This window comes from Aptenodytes patagonicus, chromosome 22 (genome assembly GCF_965638725.1).
Source record: "Aptenodytes patagonicus chromosome 22, bAptPat1.pri.cur, whole genome shotgun sequence".
NCBI lineage: Eukaryota > Metazoa > Chordata > Aves > Sphenisciformes > Spheniscidae > Aptenodytes > Aptenodytes patagonicus.
In genome coordinates this window covers 7,305,784-7,322,462 of record NC_134970.1, presented here as the reverse complement: position 1 = coordinate 7,322,462, position 16,679 = coordinate 7,305,784, and the positions used below count along the sequence as shown (strand labels likewise).

At 52.0% G+C, this 16,679-nt stretch overlaps 1 protein-coding gene across 4 annotated transcripts in view; it reads left to right on the top strand.

Moving 5' to 3' along the window:
- The window catches only part of LGR6 (leucine rich repeat containing G protein-coupled receptor 6), a 148,578-nt gene that overhangs the window by 64,590 nt on the left and 67,309 nt on the right, over positions 1-16,679 (top strand). For all 4 annotated transcript variants that reach the window (XM_076357800.1, XM_076357803.1, XM_076357802.1 and 1 more), the window contains exon 4: positions 12,216-12,287. In XM_076357800.1, coding sequence (XP_076213915.1) covers positions 12,216-12,287 — 72 coding nt within the window. The remainder of the gene's footprint in view (positions 1-12,215; positions 12,288-16,679) is intronic.

Sequence of the window (16,679 nt, the reverse complement as noted above, 5' to 3'; positions counted from 1 at the left end):
CTTCCCCCAGGCCCTCATGCCAGGCACTGGCCACGCAACGAGTCTTGCAGCCATCCAGAGGGGAATGCAAGGTTACAAGGTGGTGTGGTGTCAGTTATTAAACCCACGCTGGCTAATATGCCCCTTAGCAAGTGGGGAGCTGTGTCCCACCCCAAGGACCACCCACCCCCCTGCACTGCTTCCTCGCTTCTGCTACAGCAAACCATGAGCAGGTCACCTTCAGGGCACAGCCCTCCATGCTGTGTGAAAACATGCCACAAGAGAATCTGCAGAGGTTCACATTTTGCATAAAACTTGCCAAATGCCCTGACGTGGTGTCCCCCCAGATGTGTTGTCCAGACCCCAGACTGGCCCCCATCTGCTCTGATGCAGCATCTTGGGGATGGGTTGGAGCAACCCGAAGGTCCAGATATCTGCACTCTGGCAGGCACTGTGGAAAGCTCCTGTGCCCTGCTCAGCTCAGCTGCCTCTTTGCAACCAGCCTGCCCTTGCTGCAAACATCTGCATGGCCCAGGAGGCTTCTGCAAGGCTCTGGAGTGACCTTCCCCTGGGAAGGGTGGGATCCTTGGACAGTCTGACTTCAGCCTGAGCCCAGCCTGCCCACAGGGGCAGCTGTGTCCGGGAGCACTGCCGACATCAGGCCGTGCCTGGGAACCACCAGCCCTGGTAAACAAAGGCTTTCTTGTCATTGTGGGCAGGCCACCCACCTCTGCCTGTCCAGTGGGGAAGGTCTGAGTGACAAAGGTTACCAGCAAGTTCCTCCCCAGGGTATTTTCCTCTGGGCCGGGGTGCCTCACTGCTCGTGCAGTCACACCGCTTTTTGCATCTGTGTGACAGTCCAGCAGGATCTGTGCAGGGTATTGAGGTGGGAGTCCCTTTCTCCCTTTCAGGAACCATCTTAAAAATCTCCTGCAATAAACATTTAATCCCCAAGGGGATGTTTTGAACTCAGCCGCAATGTGAAATTGTTGTAGCCGGTCCAGTTTATACAGAGCGAGCAGGTACAAACCTGCTCCCAGGATTAGAGAGTATAGGGCTGTTTACTACGTCTTCTGAAGATGTAAAGTATGAATCCTGCCCTAAATCTCAGGGCTTAGAGATTTATCCATCCCCTGCATTAGGCAACAAATCAAAGGAACTGAGGAAAAACCGCAGCTCTCCCACCCAATTTCAACAAGAGGAACTTTCTACTCCGGGAACGCGAGAGCTTTTAAAGCTGCTTTTGATCAATTTCTACTTTTGTCAGGCCCAGGTAACTACTGGTGCAGAGTACAAGAGCGAAGCCTCCCTTCCGGAGCCAGCACGGCTCGCTGCAGGTGGCAGAAGGAGAGGAGCGTACTCTCTCGCCCCGCCGCCCACATGCAGACGGGCTCATGGACACCCCGTGTGCTCCACCATGGGACAGCATCAGGAGGGACACATTCACAAGTGACCCCATTGTAAGGAGAGGCTTGAAGGATCAGAGCATTTCCAGCTTGGAAATCGTCACATGGAGAACCTTGCTGCAGGCTGTCTTGTGAGAGCTGAAGTTGGTGTCCTCATGCTTCAGGACAACCTGCCTTGCTCTCAGCCAGGCTGTGCCCAGTGACACAGGGTGGCACCTGGGCTGTCATACCAACACTTCTGGCTGCAGGGCTGTTAATTTACTTATTTAATTAAAGTTAAATTTACTCTAATGCCCCGACCTTTCCCGCGGAGGTATGCAGAGGACTAGCCCAGCTGCAAGGCCAGGAAGGAAAGGTTGATGCTCACAGTGACTGGCCCATCCAGACCCTGCCATGGGCCTCTTATTTAAACAAGTTCCTGCTTCCTAAAAACAGGGGCACTGCCAGCCCTCATTTCACTGGGAGCATTTCACTTTCCAAAGATTCTGATGCTTTCCTGGCCAGGTTTGCAGGGGTATGTTGGTCTGTCATGTGCTCTTGTTATAGGAGATGCTCTGATTACTTTCTGTAATGATACCGTGGGCTCCACGGGAGTGAGGTCACCGGCAGATGCAGTTGCAGGTCCCTGCACCCTCCAGGAACACAAATCATTCACCCTCATCTACTTCTCTGTCACCATGAGAGTGAGGCCAGCAGTGAGGGACATGGCAAAGATAGGCTGGTCCCTGGGAATTTGCTGGAACAGGACTAGAATTTTTGCCAGGACAGACCATAGGAGCATCAAGCTTAATCACATTGGAAGGGCTCTTGGCAAGGATGGTGACTCTCACTGATTTCCTCTACTGAGAAAAGACTGAGGAAAGTGCTGAAGAAGGCAGGTGAAGGCCACCATGTGTTTCCTTCAGGTTGTGATTCAGGTCCTTCAGGTGACTGCAGCAGTGACCTAGTTGGGGCTGGTGACTCGGCAGCAGCTCAGCAGGATTTGCTCCATCTCCCCAGGGACCAGGGGGAACAAGTGTCCTTCCTGCCACTGGCTTGCTGAAGAGTCACGGGCCACTCCTCCTCCCCTCTGACCTCCTCAGGAGAGGAGTGTGAGTGCAGGGTGCCTTCCACATCCTCATTGGCAGCACAATAAAGTCACCAAAAACCTCCAGTAGGGAAAGGTGATATTATTGCCATTTTACTGGCTGGAAAAACCAAGGCAGGAACTGAGCTTGGAAGCAGGGTGCCCATTCCCAGCCCATTGCAGAGCACCTTGCACCTTCCCTCAGAGTCTGGTTGTGGTCAGGGGTGGAGAGCAGAGCCTGGAGAGAGACTGTGGGGCTGGCTCACCCTGCTCCTTGTGCTCTGGGAGTGACCAGAAATCCTCGCCCTCTTCCCAAGCCGTGTCTCGGTTCCCTCTTCCCTTGCTGAGCTTTTCCACCCCCATCCAAGACTGCTGAGGGCAAACCCCCCCCGGTGAGCTGGCTTCTCCAAGATCTCTATGCGACCTGGCACTTTGAAACTGAGAAGAGCAGCTTCAACCCAGAAGACTGTAGCAGGCATTTGGGGCTAATGGGGAACTGCAGTGATTTTTAGGATACTGTCATTATGGATACTATGGATACTACACAAATATGGGGGAGTGTAACTAGCTGTAACTTGGTGTAAACTGGTGTGCCTCCTGTAGCATACAGAAGTATGTCAGGTAACTGGGGAGAATCAGTTTGGCCCCAGTTATGTCCATGACCTGTGGGGCTGCTGTGAAGCTACACTGTGCAGAGCACTGCATTTCACGGTGACACGAGCTGCTCACCACACTGCTCCCCATCCAGATCAGATCCTTGCTCCCTTAGGACCAGTATCACCACTCTCAAAGTCATGTGCTTTTCTCTACACTTTAATCTCCACCAAAAAACCACAGATCTTGAAGGAGGTATCTGGAGAGGGAATCTGAAGAGCCCATGAGGCAGGAAAGATCAGAGAAAGGCTGGGATGTCAGGTATTAAAAGACAGGAATAGAGAGGAAAGTCCTGTCTCCTCACTTTAGACAGAGGCAAAGCATCGAGTTTACACTTAACCATTCTGGCTCTGTTGAAAATCAAGAGAGAAGAGGACTCAGGGAAGGCAAGTAACCCTTCAGGCTATACACTGAGCTTCCCTGGGCACGCTGGGCTCTGACAGCCAGCAAAGGCTCAGAGATAGGCTGCTGGGCTGGATACTGACCTGCACACAGACACCAGCAGTGATGCTTCTGCTCCTCTTGATGCTGGGCAGGCTTTGGCCGGGCCACGCTGAACCATGTGGGACCTGCCCTGCAGAACATGGGGCAGCGGGAGAGCAGCCAGAGGACAATGGGGAGATGGATGAGGAAATGCCAGGCCCTCACCTGTGGGGAGAGGTGAATAGAAATTACAGGGGTGGTAGGAGACTGTAATTGGGATAATCTGGTCTAGAAGAGAAAAGGCTCAGGAGGCAGCACGGGAATATCAGGCACGGAGATGTGCAGGGTGCTCACACACCACTCCTCACTGGTGGGCAAGGCAGGGCTGGGCGTGTCTGAAGTGGCTCCCTCTGACCATGCCCTCCTCCTCCTGCATCTCCTGCACAACGCTGGTCCGTGGGCAGCACAAATGGCCCCAGGTGTCCTGGCACAAGGGGCGGTCTGAGCCTCAGACACTCTGGCAGTCTCAGATCCCTGCTCCATCGACTCCTAATTTTCCTCTGTTGTCCCCCACCCCCACCACCCTGCCATTCTCAAAATACTTCCCCTGTTCCCCTTCCCGGGTGATCTTCTCACCACCCGCTCTGCGTGGACACAGGCCAAGTGCAGGGACCACAGAGCACCACGAGCTTCCTCGCTGCTGCACCCAGAGCCCGTTCCTGCAGGGTGCACGCTGCAAGGCTGTTGGGACCCCTCTGAGATGAGCGTCACCTGCGGAGGACATGGGGCTGGTGGCTGCTGGGAGAGGTGTGAACTGTGCCCTGGCAAGTCCATAATCATCAGCCTTGGTTCTCCTTCCACGCTTGTGAGACGGGGAGTGTAAGCCCCAGCGATCGATCCCATGGGTGTTCTCTGCAGCCCGCTGGGATGGGGAAGCTCATCCAGGCAGACAGCTGTCATGCAAGGACCAGCACAACTTCTGGGGCTCCTGGTCCTGCATACGGGTTTGTTTCCGTAGCTGAGGTATGCTGGGGAGCTAGGATACAGGGTCCTGCAGCCCAGTGAAGTAGAAAACCAAATTGCTTTATTTAAAAAGTGAGAAGGATTGGGTCTGGTGATGAACTAAAGGAATAATGAGTCAACTGAGGTTACTGAAGTAGAGGTGAATGAGCATGGACATAAACCTTTAAGGACAAGCAGCTGCTTGGAGGGAAATACATATTCTCCATAGCTGAAGACAAGACTAGCAGGTTTTGGAGCAGATGGCACCAGGGATATTCAGCACAGATTGCGTCTACAGATGTGGATGCTCTGTCACAGGTTGACTGAGGTTTGACAGGTGACAGGCATGGCTGGAGTTGGGAATGGCTGCCCCAAAAATGCCCAGCTGAAGCCTGTAGGTATTCAGGAGCTGACTCACACCAGGATCAGAGATCTTAGCTGTGGTGACAGGGGTGTTCCCCGAGGAGACAGGCTGGTGGCTGGGGATGGTAACAATTTTCACCATTTAATTTGAATGTGCTAGGGCCTTAGAGCTGTGCATGTCCACAAGTAAACTCTCTCATGCATCTTGGGCTGCCAAGGTGCCTGGTGCTTTCCCAGTCTTTCCTAAGAATTATGTTTAAAAAAGGATGGGAAACACCCTGGGAATTCCACTACAAACCTGCCTGTGCAGATGGTCCTCTCCCTGCCCTCAGAGTGAATCCCAGAGCTACTGGAAGCAGGACCATATTCTTGGCTCTGCCTCCTCTGGCTGCTTCACTGCCCCAAAACCACCTGGAAAGTGGCCATGAAGATAGGCCTGTGCAGAAACCATGCAGGGGTACAGCCGGCGAAGCAGGTGTGTGGAGACTTGGAAGAGAGCAAGTGAAGAGCCAGGCTGCCCCACTACCAAGAAAACATCGTGACACAGGGAAATATGCTGAGATCTTCATGCACTGAGCCTTGAGCCAGCCCCCAACCAAAGGCAAGGCGAGATGTGGCCTCCTCAGCTGCACTCAGATGAGTGCAAACAGACTGCGATGGATGCTCAGCAGCAGTAGCTGGTGCTCTGAGGTCTTCTCAACTGGTGGGTACATCCCTTTGCAAAGAGACTTTGCAAGTGCACCTCTCCCAGGGGCTCTGCTCTGCAGCATGGCCAACCCACACCCTCCCCATGGAGGCTGATGCTCCTGGGTCCATGCTTCAGTGCCAGGATCATTAGAAAGCAGCTCCATAGGCTGCTTTGTATCCTCTGCCAAGGTCCTTCCCTTGCAAAATTAACACCTTGGTCAACGCTGTCCCAGTGTTGGAGCTTTCCAGGGTGGCAGAATATGCTGCTTAATCAGAGTCTCTGGAAAACTGGAAACTTCCCCATCCTTCCAGACCTCCTCGTGACCTGCCTGGATGCCCCTCACCTCCGAGTCCCCTGGCTGGAGCTCCATCAGCCAGGAAGCATCCATCCCAGCTGGCCATGTGGCTAAGCTTGTGCTGCCATGGCTTCACGCAGCATCCCACCCTCACACGTGTATCCCTCATCAAATGCTCTGCTGCACAAGCAGGATTGCCAGGCCTCTTACTTTCCTGGCTGAACATGCTGCAGCAGCAGCGGCACTTAGAAGCCAAGAAGGAATCCCACACCAAACTCTGCAGGGAAAGACTCCAAGTACAACCACAACCTGAGCCTGCCTCACCCCAAAAAGTGGAGGGCAAAATGCCTGGGTGCATCCTCTTGGCTGCAGACCTCGTACCCGCAGCAGCCAGCTGGGATGGCCCACCCCGCTGCTCTGTTCCTCAACAAGCCTCAACCAGTCTGTGTGAGCGTGCAGACCCAGCGCTGCCCACAACCTGCCTGCACAGTGACGCGAGTGCTGCCCAGCACCTGCCTGCACAAGCGTGTTGACCCAGTGCTGCCTGCAGCCACTCCCACCAACACACTGCCCCAGCGCTAACCATGGCTGGTCTCCATCAACAGGTAGGCTGGAGTGAGCCTGACAAGAGTGGCCTTGCTCTGCAGATGCCACATCTCCTGGCTGGCTGGACCCTACCCAATGGCCACCTGCAATAGTCCCTCCTCTTTCCTCCCTGAGCTGCAATCGCAGCATCTCATGCGGTCCAGGACAGGCTGACTAGCCTGGCTTGTGAACACACATCAAACAACATCACCAAAAAAGCCATATTGCCCCAGGATGGCAGGTTTGCAGGTGCCTTGGGACAATTCAGGAATCCCCAGACAGACCCTACCTCTTTGACAACCCCAAGCCTATGCAGAACAGAAATGGCTTTGAGACAAAGGGAATGGTGTGGCACATCCAAGAGACGCTCCCATGGGGAGGGAAGAGGAACATGCAGAGGTTGGAATGTCTTTAATCCCCATGCACGGGCTCCAGGCACAGTTGCCTCAAGCAATAACAGCCCTTTGACTGTGCTGGCTGAGTCACTTCAGCCTCCCAAGATGGGGACATTTTATCATGCACAGGCCTGTACCTCTGAGGGCTGTAAGTCTGTTGAGACTGTCTTGTGCAAGGATCCTGGTGTGATGGGACCTGATCCCAGCATTTTTCTGGTCGTTCAGGCGTGGTCTCTGCCAACAAACAATCCTCCTACTTCTGAAAATAAAACATGACCTCTGAAGAGTTGTGATCTATGCTGGCCCCAGTCAGACTGCTGTGGACAGCAGGTTGTGTGTCCGTGTCTGCCAGTGCCTGCAAGCTTCAGTATGGTCACCTGAACAGTGCCAACCCAAGGTGACAGTGCACCATCCAGACCTGGTCTGAGCACTTGCAAGCCTGAATGGTCTTTGCTTGTCATGTTCATGAATGTCCAGAAGGCCTGGTGCTGCATTTGATAGTGGCTCATCAACCAGCACAGTCCTGTAGGACTTTACTCATTGATACAGCTGCTTGAAGACAGAAAATTGCACTCAGCAATTGAGAAACTGCACCAACCAGAGTGGGCATAGGGCTGGGTAGGTGGTGAGATTGCTCCATGGGCGCTAGAAGTCAAGCTCTGACTAAGGTTGTCTCCAGGCTGCTGTGAAGCAGCAGCTTGCAGTAGGAAAGCTAATAAAGTCCAGGAATTTTGTTTGAATTGGAGCCAGGAGCTGACGGAGAGGCAGGAGCAGAGACAGATGCTGATGGAGAAAGGCTGAGGCCAGTGTGATCTGGGATCACAGGGTTGCTGTGATTCTGTGGACTGAGGTCCAGGTTCACAGACCATATCTGCGCCTCAATTGGTCACCCTGTGGCATACCTAGGATCCTGATGCAGATCCCTGCACCATCTCCATGCACACACCCTGGAACGCAGCTTCCTTTCCTGGGGGAGCATGAATGCAAGAAGGGGACAGAGCATGCCCGAGGCTTTCAGGGACATGAAGTCAGGAGATGACTGGTTTTCAGAGTTGTTCCCTCTTTGCAATGCTGTTCACATAAGTCATGCAGTGACCCCTTAATGCAGAATGTATTGGCCATCCTTGGAGCTGGCCTGGACCCCAGGACTCCTGCTGTGGGTGCTCTCCTCAGTGAGCTACAGCATTGTCCTCCTCCATCTTATACAAGACCAGCATCCCAAAAGGGGAAATGTCACCACTTAGACAGAGAGGGACCCTGTGACCCTCTCCCAGCTCTCTATGTGCCCTGCTCTCCTCTGAACCCTTTTGCCATCATCCTTTTGTAGCAGCGCCTGGGCAACACAGCACAGAGTAGCCCCAGGAACCAGATGCCACAGCGAGGAGATGTGCTCCTGCTAGTGTGTAGGGACCTCCTTGACATCATCCCCTGGGGTTTGGTACAATTATTTGACCTCTTGCCAAAATCATGCTATATGTTGTTGTTGAAAGGGCTTTTTATGAAAAAATAATAGTATGCAAGAATGGTTTAACATGACATGTAAGGATTGACTGCAGCAACCAGGGGCCTGACAGGGGTTGTCCTTAATACCAGACTGTAAGAAAAGCCATCCTGGGATGTCCAGTGGTAGATGCAGCATGTCTTTTCCTGCTCAAACCTGAGCTCCCAGTGAGCAGAGCTGGGGCTTTCCTAAGCTTGAGGCTGAATGAAGAACTTTTTGTTTAATACCAGGGTGGCCCTGTCCCTAGAAAATTATCTAACCCTGTTTGGAATTATTTTTGGCCTCTCTGTATCGTGCTCTAATGATGAGCTTTTGGAGGTAATTACATGCCATGTGAAGAAACACTGCTTCTTGCCCCAGCCCTGGTATCTGAAAACTTCTCTAGCTGCCCTGCTGTTGTGAAAAACAGCACTGTCCAGCACTCCAGTGGTTTCAGAGTTCTCACATGCACCTTCCCTAAATATAATTTGTCTGTGCCAAAATGGCTTTGTTCTGGAACCGGTCCATGCTGATGGTGGTCTGGAAAGTCTCTCAGTTTGTGTTACTGGTTGGAGAAGGGACTTGTAATAGATGGGAGGCAGCAGGATCCAGCAGTAGTATGACAACGGGTTTTGCTTTAATATTGACTCCAGGTAATTCCACTGATCATCTCTGAACACTGAGCTCAGATTTCATAAAGCCACTGAGATCCAATGGGTGTCCCACCAAAACCCCAACAGCACTTCCTAAAGCCCAACTCTGTATCACTCTGCATTCAGCTGTGCATCTTCTTGATTTGTAACAGACCTGAATAGTTGTACTTCTTCACTGGGCTGCAGGACCCTGTATCCTAGCTCCCCAGCATACCTCAGCTACGGAAACAAACCCGTATGCAGGACCAGGAGCCCCAGAAGTTGTGTTGGTCCTTGCATGACAGCTGTCTGCCTGGATGACATCCTCTGGATGCTGCAGAGAACACCCATGGGATCGATCACTGGGGCTTACACTCCCCGTCTCACAAGCGTGGAAGGAGAACCAAGGCTGATGATTATGGACTTGCCAGGGCACAGTTCACACCTCTCCCAGCAGCCACCAGCCCCATGTCCTCCGCAGGTGACGCTCATCTCAGAGGGGTCCCAACAGCCTTGCAGCGTGCACCCTGCAGGAACGGGCTCTGGGTGCAGCAGCGAGGAAGCTCGTGGTGCTCTGTGGTCCCTGCACTTGGCCCGTGTCCACGCAGAGCGGGTGGTGAGAAGATCACCCGGGAAGGGGAACAGGGGAAGTATTTTGAGAATGGCAGGGTGGTGGGGGTGGGGGACAACAGAGGAAAATTAGGAGTCGATGGAGCAGGGATCTGAGACTGCCAGAGTGTCTGAGGCTCAGACCGCCCCTTGTGCCAGGACACCTGGGGCCATTTGTGCTGCCCACGGACCAGCGTTGTGCAGGAGATGCAGGAGGAGGAGGGCATGGTCAGAGGGAGCCACTTCAGACACGCCCAGCCCTGCCTTGCCCACCAGTGAGGAGTGGTGTGTGAGCACCCTGCACATCTCCGTGCCTGATATTCCCGTGCTGCCTCCTGAGCCTTTTCTCTTCTAGACCAGATTATCCCAATTACAGTCTCCTACCACCCCTGTAATTTCTACTCACCTCTCCCCACAGGTGAGGGCCTGGCATTTCCTCATCCATCTCCCCATTGTCCTCTGGCTGCTCTCCCGCTGCCCCATGTTCTGCAGGGCAGGTCCCACATGGGACAGCGTGGCCCGGCCAAAGCCTGCCCAGCATCAAGAGGAGCAGAAGCATCACTGCTGGTGTCCCGCTTCTCACAGCCCCACGTAGCCACCCCCACAGGGTGTCTGCCCTCTCCCAAGAGCAAGTGTCCATTTTGCCTTGGGTCTTTTGGGATCCCCACTAATCGCAGGCAATTTCGGCAGGGCTGCAAGGCTGTGCCCAGCTGCTTTTGTGCAGCCAGTTATCCCTGTCCATCCATGGAGCCTTTCTCTTGGTCTCCCTGCAGTATCCTGTATTTCCCAGCCCCTCGCTCGCATCAGCCAAGCTCTGCGCCCCTCCTTGTAGGTGCAAGGTGCCTTGTGCAGCCCTGTGCTGTCAGCAGAGGTCGCAACCCTCCCCTCCCAGATATCATCTGGGTCCTTGGCAATATCGCTGAACGTCAGCTCCAGGAGAGATGCTGTAGACCCTTGAACATGTTCTTCATTTGAGAGAGAACGATTTATTAGAGTATGGCCTCTCTACTGCCTCTTTGTACCACATCAAATTTGTCTCCTTTACTGCTAAGAACAGCATTGCATGCCAGAATTTAACATCTTTCTAAAGTAAAGCTAAAGTCATGGTAGATGATGTCTATGCTTTCCTCTCCATTCTCATGGCCTTTTACCCTCTATAGAAAAAAACTAGATTGCTTTGGCACAACTCATTTTTCACTAGCCACTACTGACAGTTGCTTGTTTTTCTTGCTTTTTCTTCTGTGTGCATACAAATAATTTAAGGGTAAGTCCCCATTTTCTTCCAGAAATTGAAGAGTTGTGTGGCTTATAGCTTCCCTTTTTTGAAGATTGTCTCTATAATTGTCTTTTTCCAACTTTCCTTTCATGACAGATATCTGAATCCTCTGCAGTAAACCTAGCAGTCTCAGCACGGGGAAAGTTTCTTGCTTGCATCAGTACTCTTTGGGCTGCCCCTGACTACTAAGGCTGTGCTCTGTCCCTTTGACACTGGCAGTAATTATGACAGCACCCTATGCACCATTTCCCTTTTCGTGTCATCTCCAACCACTCCTTGAAGGTTTTGGAAATAGAAACCTCAGATATATAAAACATTCCTTTCTTTAGGCACTTTCCCCAGCCCAGCTACCACACTGGGAAGTCTCTCTTATCCAGAGGAGCATGTGCCCGTGATGTCCCAGTTCTGGAAGGAACAAGTAGGTTCAGGACAGAGGCTGGTCCAGAGTAGAAAACTTAGCCTGTCCAGAGATGCAGAGATGATAAAACTAGTAAACTCACATGCGTGGTGCTCCAGGAGGTCAGTGAGAGAGGGTAGAGGCTGGCCAGGTCAGAAATACCCCTGGGGTCGGGTTCTGACCCTGCCTGAATTGCTAGAGCCGGTCAGGCACCCAACCCTGGGGCAGGAGCACTGCCACCCAGTGTCTCCTCCTCCCCAATTACTTGTGTAGTTACCTCAGTGTCCATGGCCCTTCTCCATGCCCTATGCTCACTTCCACTTCTGAGAAGTCCTCCTGGGTCCTGCACATTCAGCTCCAGTCACCTGCTCTCTCTGAAGCCCCTGGGTTGGGTTGGTTTTTTTCCACAACAGCTCTAGTTACTGCTGCAAGCTGTGCCAATGCTGCGAAGCCCCTTAGCAAACAGCTATGGGGTGGCTCCTCACCCATTGTGTTTGCAGCTGTCTCACAAGTTGAATAAGAAACCTGCCCACAAGCTAGTTTCCATAGATCCTGCAGAGGCAACCACCACTGACACACATTGGGAGAAGGATGTCTTAGACAAGAATAAATAGGGGACAACTCAGCTGAAAGCACTGGTATTACTCTGGACTAACAGATGCATGTGTGCGGTGGAGAGGCCCCTTTACAGTCACATCCTCCGAGTGGATCCCCCATTGCAGCACCAAACTCACCCCTGGGACCCTCTGCTGCAGGATCCTGGGCCAGCCTGGACTGCAGATCACCTGCCTGCAGCCTGCAAGCTTGCTTAAGAGTTCTAGGTGACCAACATGCTGCTTTCCAACCCCTCCAGCTTTCCAACAAGAGTCCAGGACACCTTCAGAAACAAGCAGCCACGTCCTCCATTTTGTGTCAGGCTTTTTTTTTTCTTTTTCTTAACAAAGTTTTCTTTTTTCTAATTATAGGATGTTGCAGAACAATCAGCTGAGTCGCATCCCTGCAGAGGCACTGAGAGATCTTCCAAACCTCCAATCTCTGTAAGTCATTAAAAATCAATGCTGCGAGCTGCACAGTCCCTTGGGGGCCTCAGGCTTCCCAGCATTTGAGTCATTAGTTCCTTTGTCAAGGATGTTCTGTCCCTTCTTCCTTTTCTTTTCCAATTAAAGCAAAGATTACTGTCACTTAGCGTAGAAGGGAGGGGAGGACGGTTTTCATGGAAGGAACACTGTCTTGGTAAAGGATGTTGAAATTACAGCTCCCCATGTGTGTGTCGTGATGAAAAGGCCACCAGTGCCAATGCATATTTCAAGGAACGCTGGAAAATATCCACCCAGAAGGGGCTCCATCCTCTCCACTGTGGACCACAGTGGGGAAGGGACCTGCCAGGGAGCACAGAGCACACTCTGGTCTGTCAACATGTGAGTTGTGCTGTTTTACCCAGATAGAGGGTAGAAATGCTTTAAAACACTTTTAGTGATTCAGCCATGGGAAGAAGCTGAGGTTGTGATCATGCTTTTCCTTTAAAGCAACTATACCCACAGCAGGTTGTGCTACTATATTCACTAAAAATCACACAGCACTGAAATATTTGCAGTTTTCCTAGGTAGGGACACACATGCAACCAGGTCCTGGTAGTGCCACTGAATTTAGGGCAGGTCTGTTTGGGAATTGCCCAGCTGGCGTAAGCAGCACTGCCAAAGCTTGTAAGAGCATTTTGAATTGAGCTGAACCACTGAAAAACTAACCTTAACCCTAATCCTTAACTTCAGTCCTAGTCTTACTGTGCCTTTTTATCATAGTTGGCTGGAAGTGGTTTCTGGGTTTCTCCAGGCCAGCCTCCTGCTTGGAGCAGGACTATCACCAATACTAGGTGGAGCGGTTGCAGCTTTGTCTATCCAAGCCTTGAAACACTCCAAGCATGGAGATTCCCCCCTCGCTGGTGACCTGGCCTAGGACTGTCCCTCCTGGGGAAGAAGCTTTTCCTCAAGTCCAACCTAAAACTCCTGGAGCGCAATTTGTGGTCATTACTCTTTGATCACTTGGAACCACCCAGAAGAGCTTGGCTCCATCATCTTTACTTGTGGGTCACTAGCAGAGCTCCTTTTAGCTTCTTCTTTGCTAAGTGAAACCAGCCTAGCTCCTTCCACCTCTACTCGTGGGGCAAGTGCTCTGGGATCCTGACTCAGTTACCAGCCCTCCACTGGACCCGTCTGGTTCCTCTTCATCCTTCTTACACTGGGCAGCCCAAAACTGGGCACAGTTCTCCATGTGTGGCCCTCCCAGCACCAAGTAGAAGTTTCTGTAAATATTAATTTAAATATTAATTTGCAATGGAGGTGTTGGCTGTGCAAGATATTAATGTTCTTTCTGCCAGGAGAGATCTGAAATATCAGTTGCTGAAACATCATTGGCACATGGTTGTGGCTGTTATTAAAATGTGTTGACATCACCACCAGTGCCAGAGTCAAGACCCCCCACTCCGGGGATTTGGAGATTAGATTGTTTTCCAGGTGACTTCCCTTTCAAGGGAAACATGACATGGAAAGTCACTGCAATGGGGCTGCCCCAGCAACACCCCTTTCCCCACCTCAGCCTCTCTCTCATGAAAGTGTGTGACAACCAGTGCCAGCAGAGCTCATGGTTGGATAGATGCAACCTTTGCTTCTGAAGGTTCAACTGCCTGCAGGCACCACTGCTGCTCAGGCCACCTGGCCTGGGGCACACACCGCCGATGGATGGCCACCTCGGCTAGTGCTGAGGTCCACATGCTCCATCCCCTCAGCCAACAGCCCCCACCAAAATACTACATGGCACATGAGAAATGCCAAATGCTTCAAGAAGCTGCTCATAGCACTTTTGGGCTTCATTTAAGGCTCAGGGTGGGAGGACGGCTTATCTTGAATCAACACAGAAGTACCTGCTCTTAGTGCACTTTGAGGCCACCTCATCCAGTGTAGGCCCCTCCAGGTGTCTCCAAAGCTGGGTGAGGAGGCAGAGCTTGGGCCAGCTGGGATCTCATGTTCTTCCTGCAGAAACTGAACAGTAAGAGCAAATAAGAAGAAATAAGCTGCTTCAGACAACCTGAGGGAGACTACGCTTAGAATAACATCAGAGGGCTGAGTATCAGGGCATGTCTGGTTAGGACATGCCTAATGCCTGCAATATTAAGACTGGTTTCAAGAGCCACAGCAGCAGGGGCAAGAGAGGTTGCTGTAGGGAATTGTGCCCCATTCGCCCCTCCAAGCGTGCTGCCCCAGCCGGCAGGCTCCCACCCAGGGTCCGAGGTGACTGAGCAGGGACCTCCTGCCTTTCCCCAGCAGCCTTGGCCCTTTGGACCAACCTGTCTGGGCTGTTATTCCCCTCTCAAAGCTCCCCTCAGTCCCTCACCCCTGGTAGTTAAGCCAGCTCTTTCTTCCCAGCAGTGCAAAGGACCTGTGCCTGGTCCCTCTGGACTCCATCACTCCACCTCTCCTCACCATCTGTTTTTAGGATATCTGCCCTCATACTCCTGAACCAGGGCCACCTCTTCTGAGCCTTCCCCAGATCCACCACTGAGGCTCAGTTTCCCTTTTCAACCTCTCATTGGACCCAAATTCCTGTCCCCGACACAAACTATGCACAGGAGGGACTGAGACAGTGGCCTCCCACTCCTGTCTCTTTCTTAAAAAGAGAAAAAAACTGTTAGACCTGACAAGACCTGGGTTTGGGGCAGGAGAGGGGGCAACAACTTCTGACCTGCAGGACTGCTCTATCCAATGCTCCCAGGTACACCAGCCAGACCCACAGCTTATCCACCAGCCACCAGGTACAGTGAGAGCAAATAAGTTCAAAAGAAGGCTTCTGCTGGGAAAATAAGCATTTCATGGGATTGAGCTTAAAGTGCCCCTCCAGCCAAGGGAGCCTGGATACACATTCTCATGGTCACAGACTGCCTAGGGCTTCTGGACCATCTTTACACAGATGAGTATTTAATTAAACACCCTTTTTAGGAGGCCCAGCTTTAAGAACCGGCAAAGATTATCAGAAAATAAGAGATGTGCATCGGGAAAACAGCACAATCCCTTGTGGCAGATCCACTGTTGGCAACACCTCTCCCCCTGAGCCAGACAGGTATCCCGCTCGCCAGTTCAGGAAGGTGGGACTTGCTGCGGTTGGGCTGGATCTTCTTCATGACATCTCACCTGATCAGAGAAACTGGAAAGGGATTAGCTAAGCCACAGGCAGCAAATTAGTGGGAATTAGTAGACACAGCAAACTGTGGGGCAAGATGCTGTGTATCTTTCTCTGTTAGGATAGTAACACCTGCACATAGTCATCTCTAGCTGCACACTCGGAAGTGCTTTCCAGAGAGTTCGCTGTCAGTTCTTGCTCTGCACTAGCAAGAACGACACAAGCATGGGAAGGCAAAGTGATCTTCCCTAGGACAACAGCAAAGTCAGGAGTAGGACCTAGGTGTCCTGGCTCCACGCGCCACATTAAGGTGTTTCCATGCCTCATTTGAGACTCTGCAATGGCACGATCGGTGTGTATAACCACCAGTCACCAGGAGAGGAACTATTTGGGGCAGACTGTGTGAAAGATGAAAAGCTCCAGGAGAGAGGTTTCTGTAACAAAAAGCAAGCAGCAAAGCAGTAGTATCTTCTGTAGGTCTCGCATCAGTGAACCCACCTCACACATCCTGTTCTTTCTGTGCTTACGAGAATTCAAGGGTGAAGCCATAAGAGATCAGTCAGGACCCCTACAGTTGCTTTTCCATGCTGTGCCCCTAGGCTGGGTCCAAATCTTCAAACCGGAGGGGCAGTCCCTGCAAGCAAAAGTTTCAGAAGTGTCCCACGCGACGGAGACCTCTTCCCTGTCCAAGCTACCTGGTTAAAGGATGGGCAGAAGGTGCCTCTCAGAAAGACCCTGATCACAGATCACCAACAGGCTGCAGTAAAACCTGCCCTCAGTACGGAGAGTACAGGAGGTGGTTATTCTCCGAGGTGGTTATTCTCCAAGGTAGTTATTCTCCGCAGATAGTTATTCTCTGAGAGGACAGGCATGAGCCAGCTCTGCCCCATGTTAGCACTACACCAAGGCCTGTCTCTGTCTCTAGCTTGGCCACTTGAAAGTGTGGAGGGCACATGCAGAAAAAGATGATGATTTGCATTTTCTCCTCCTTATACAGAAACTGTACAACAGAGAACCCTTGGGCATGGTGAAGGCCCAAGAACCATGTCTGGTAACTAAGCCCAGCATGGCTGTGAGGCATAGGCCTGCTCTGGGTGGATGGGGACATTTCTGAAGACACACGGTGTGTGTTATAATATTGTACCACTGCTGCATCTCACACTGGTGAAAGCATGACCTCCTGGGTCTCCACCCTGTGCTGCTCCTACAAGGGAGAAGCCAGTGCTTGCAGAGTCTTGCAATTCTCCTTCTAGCTCATG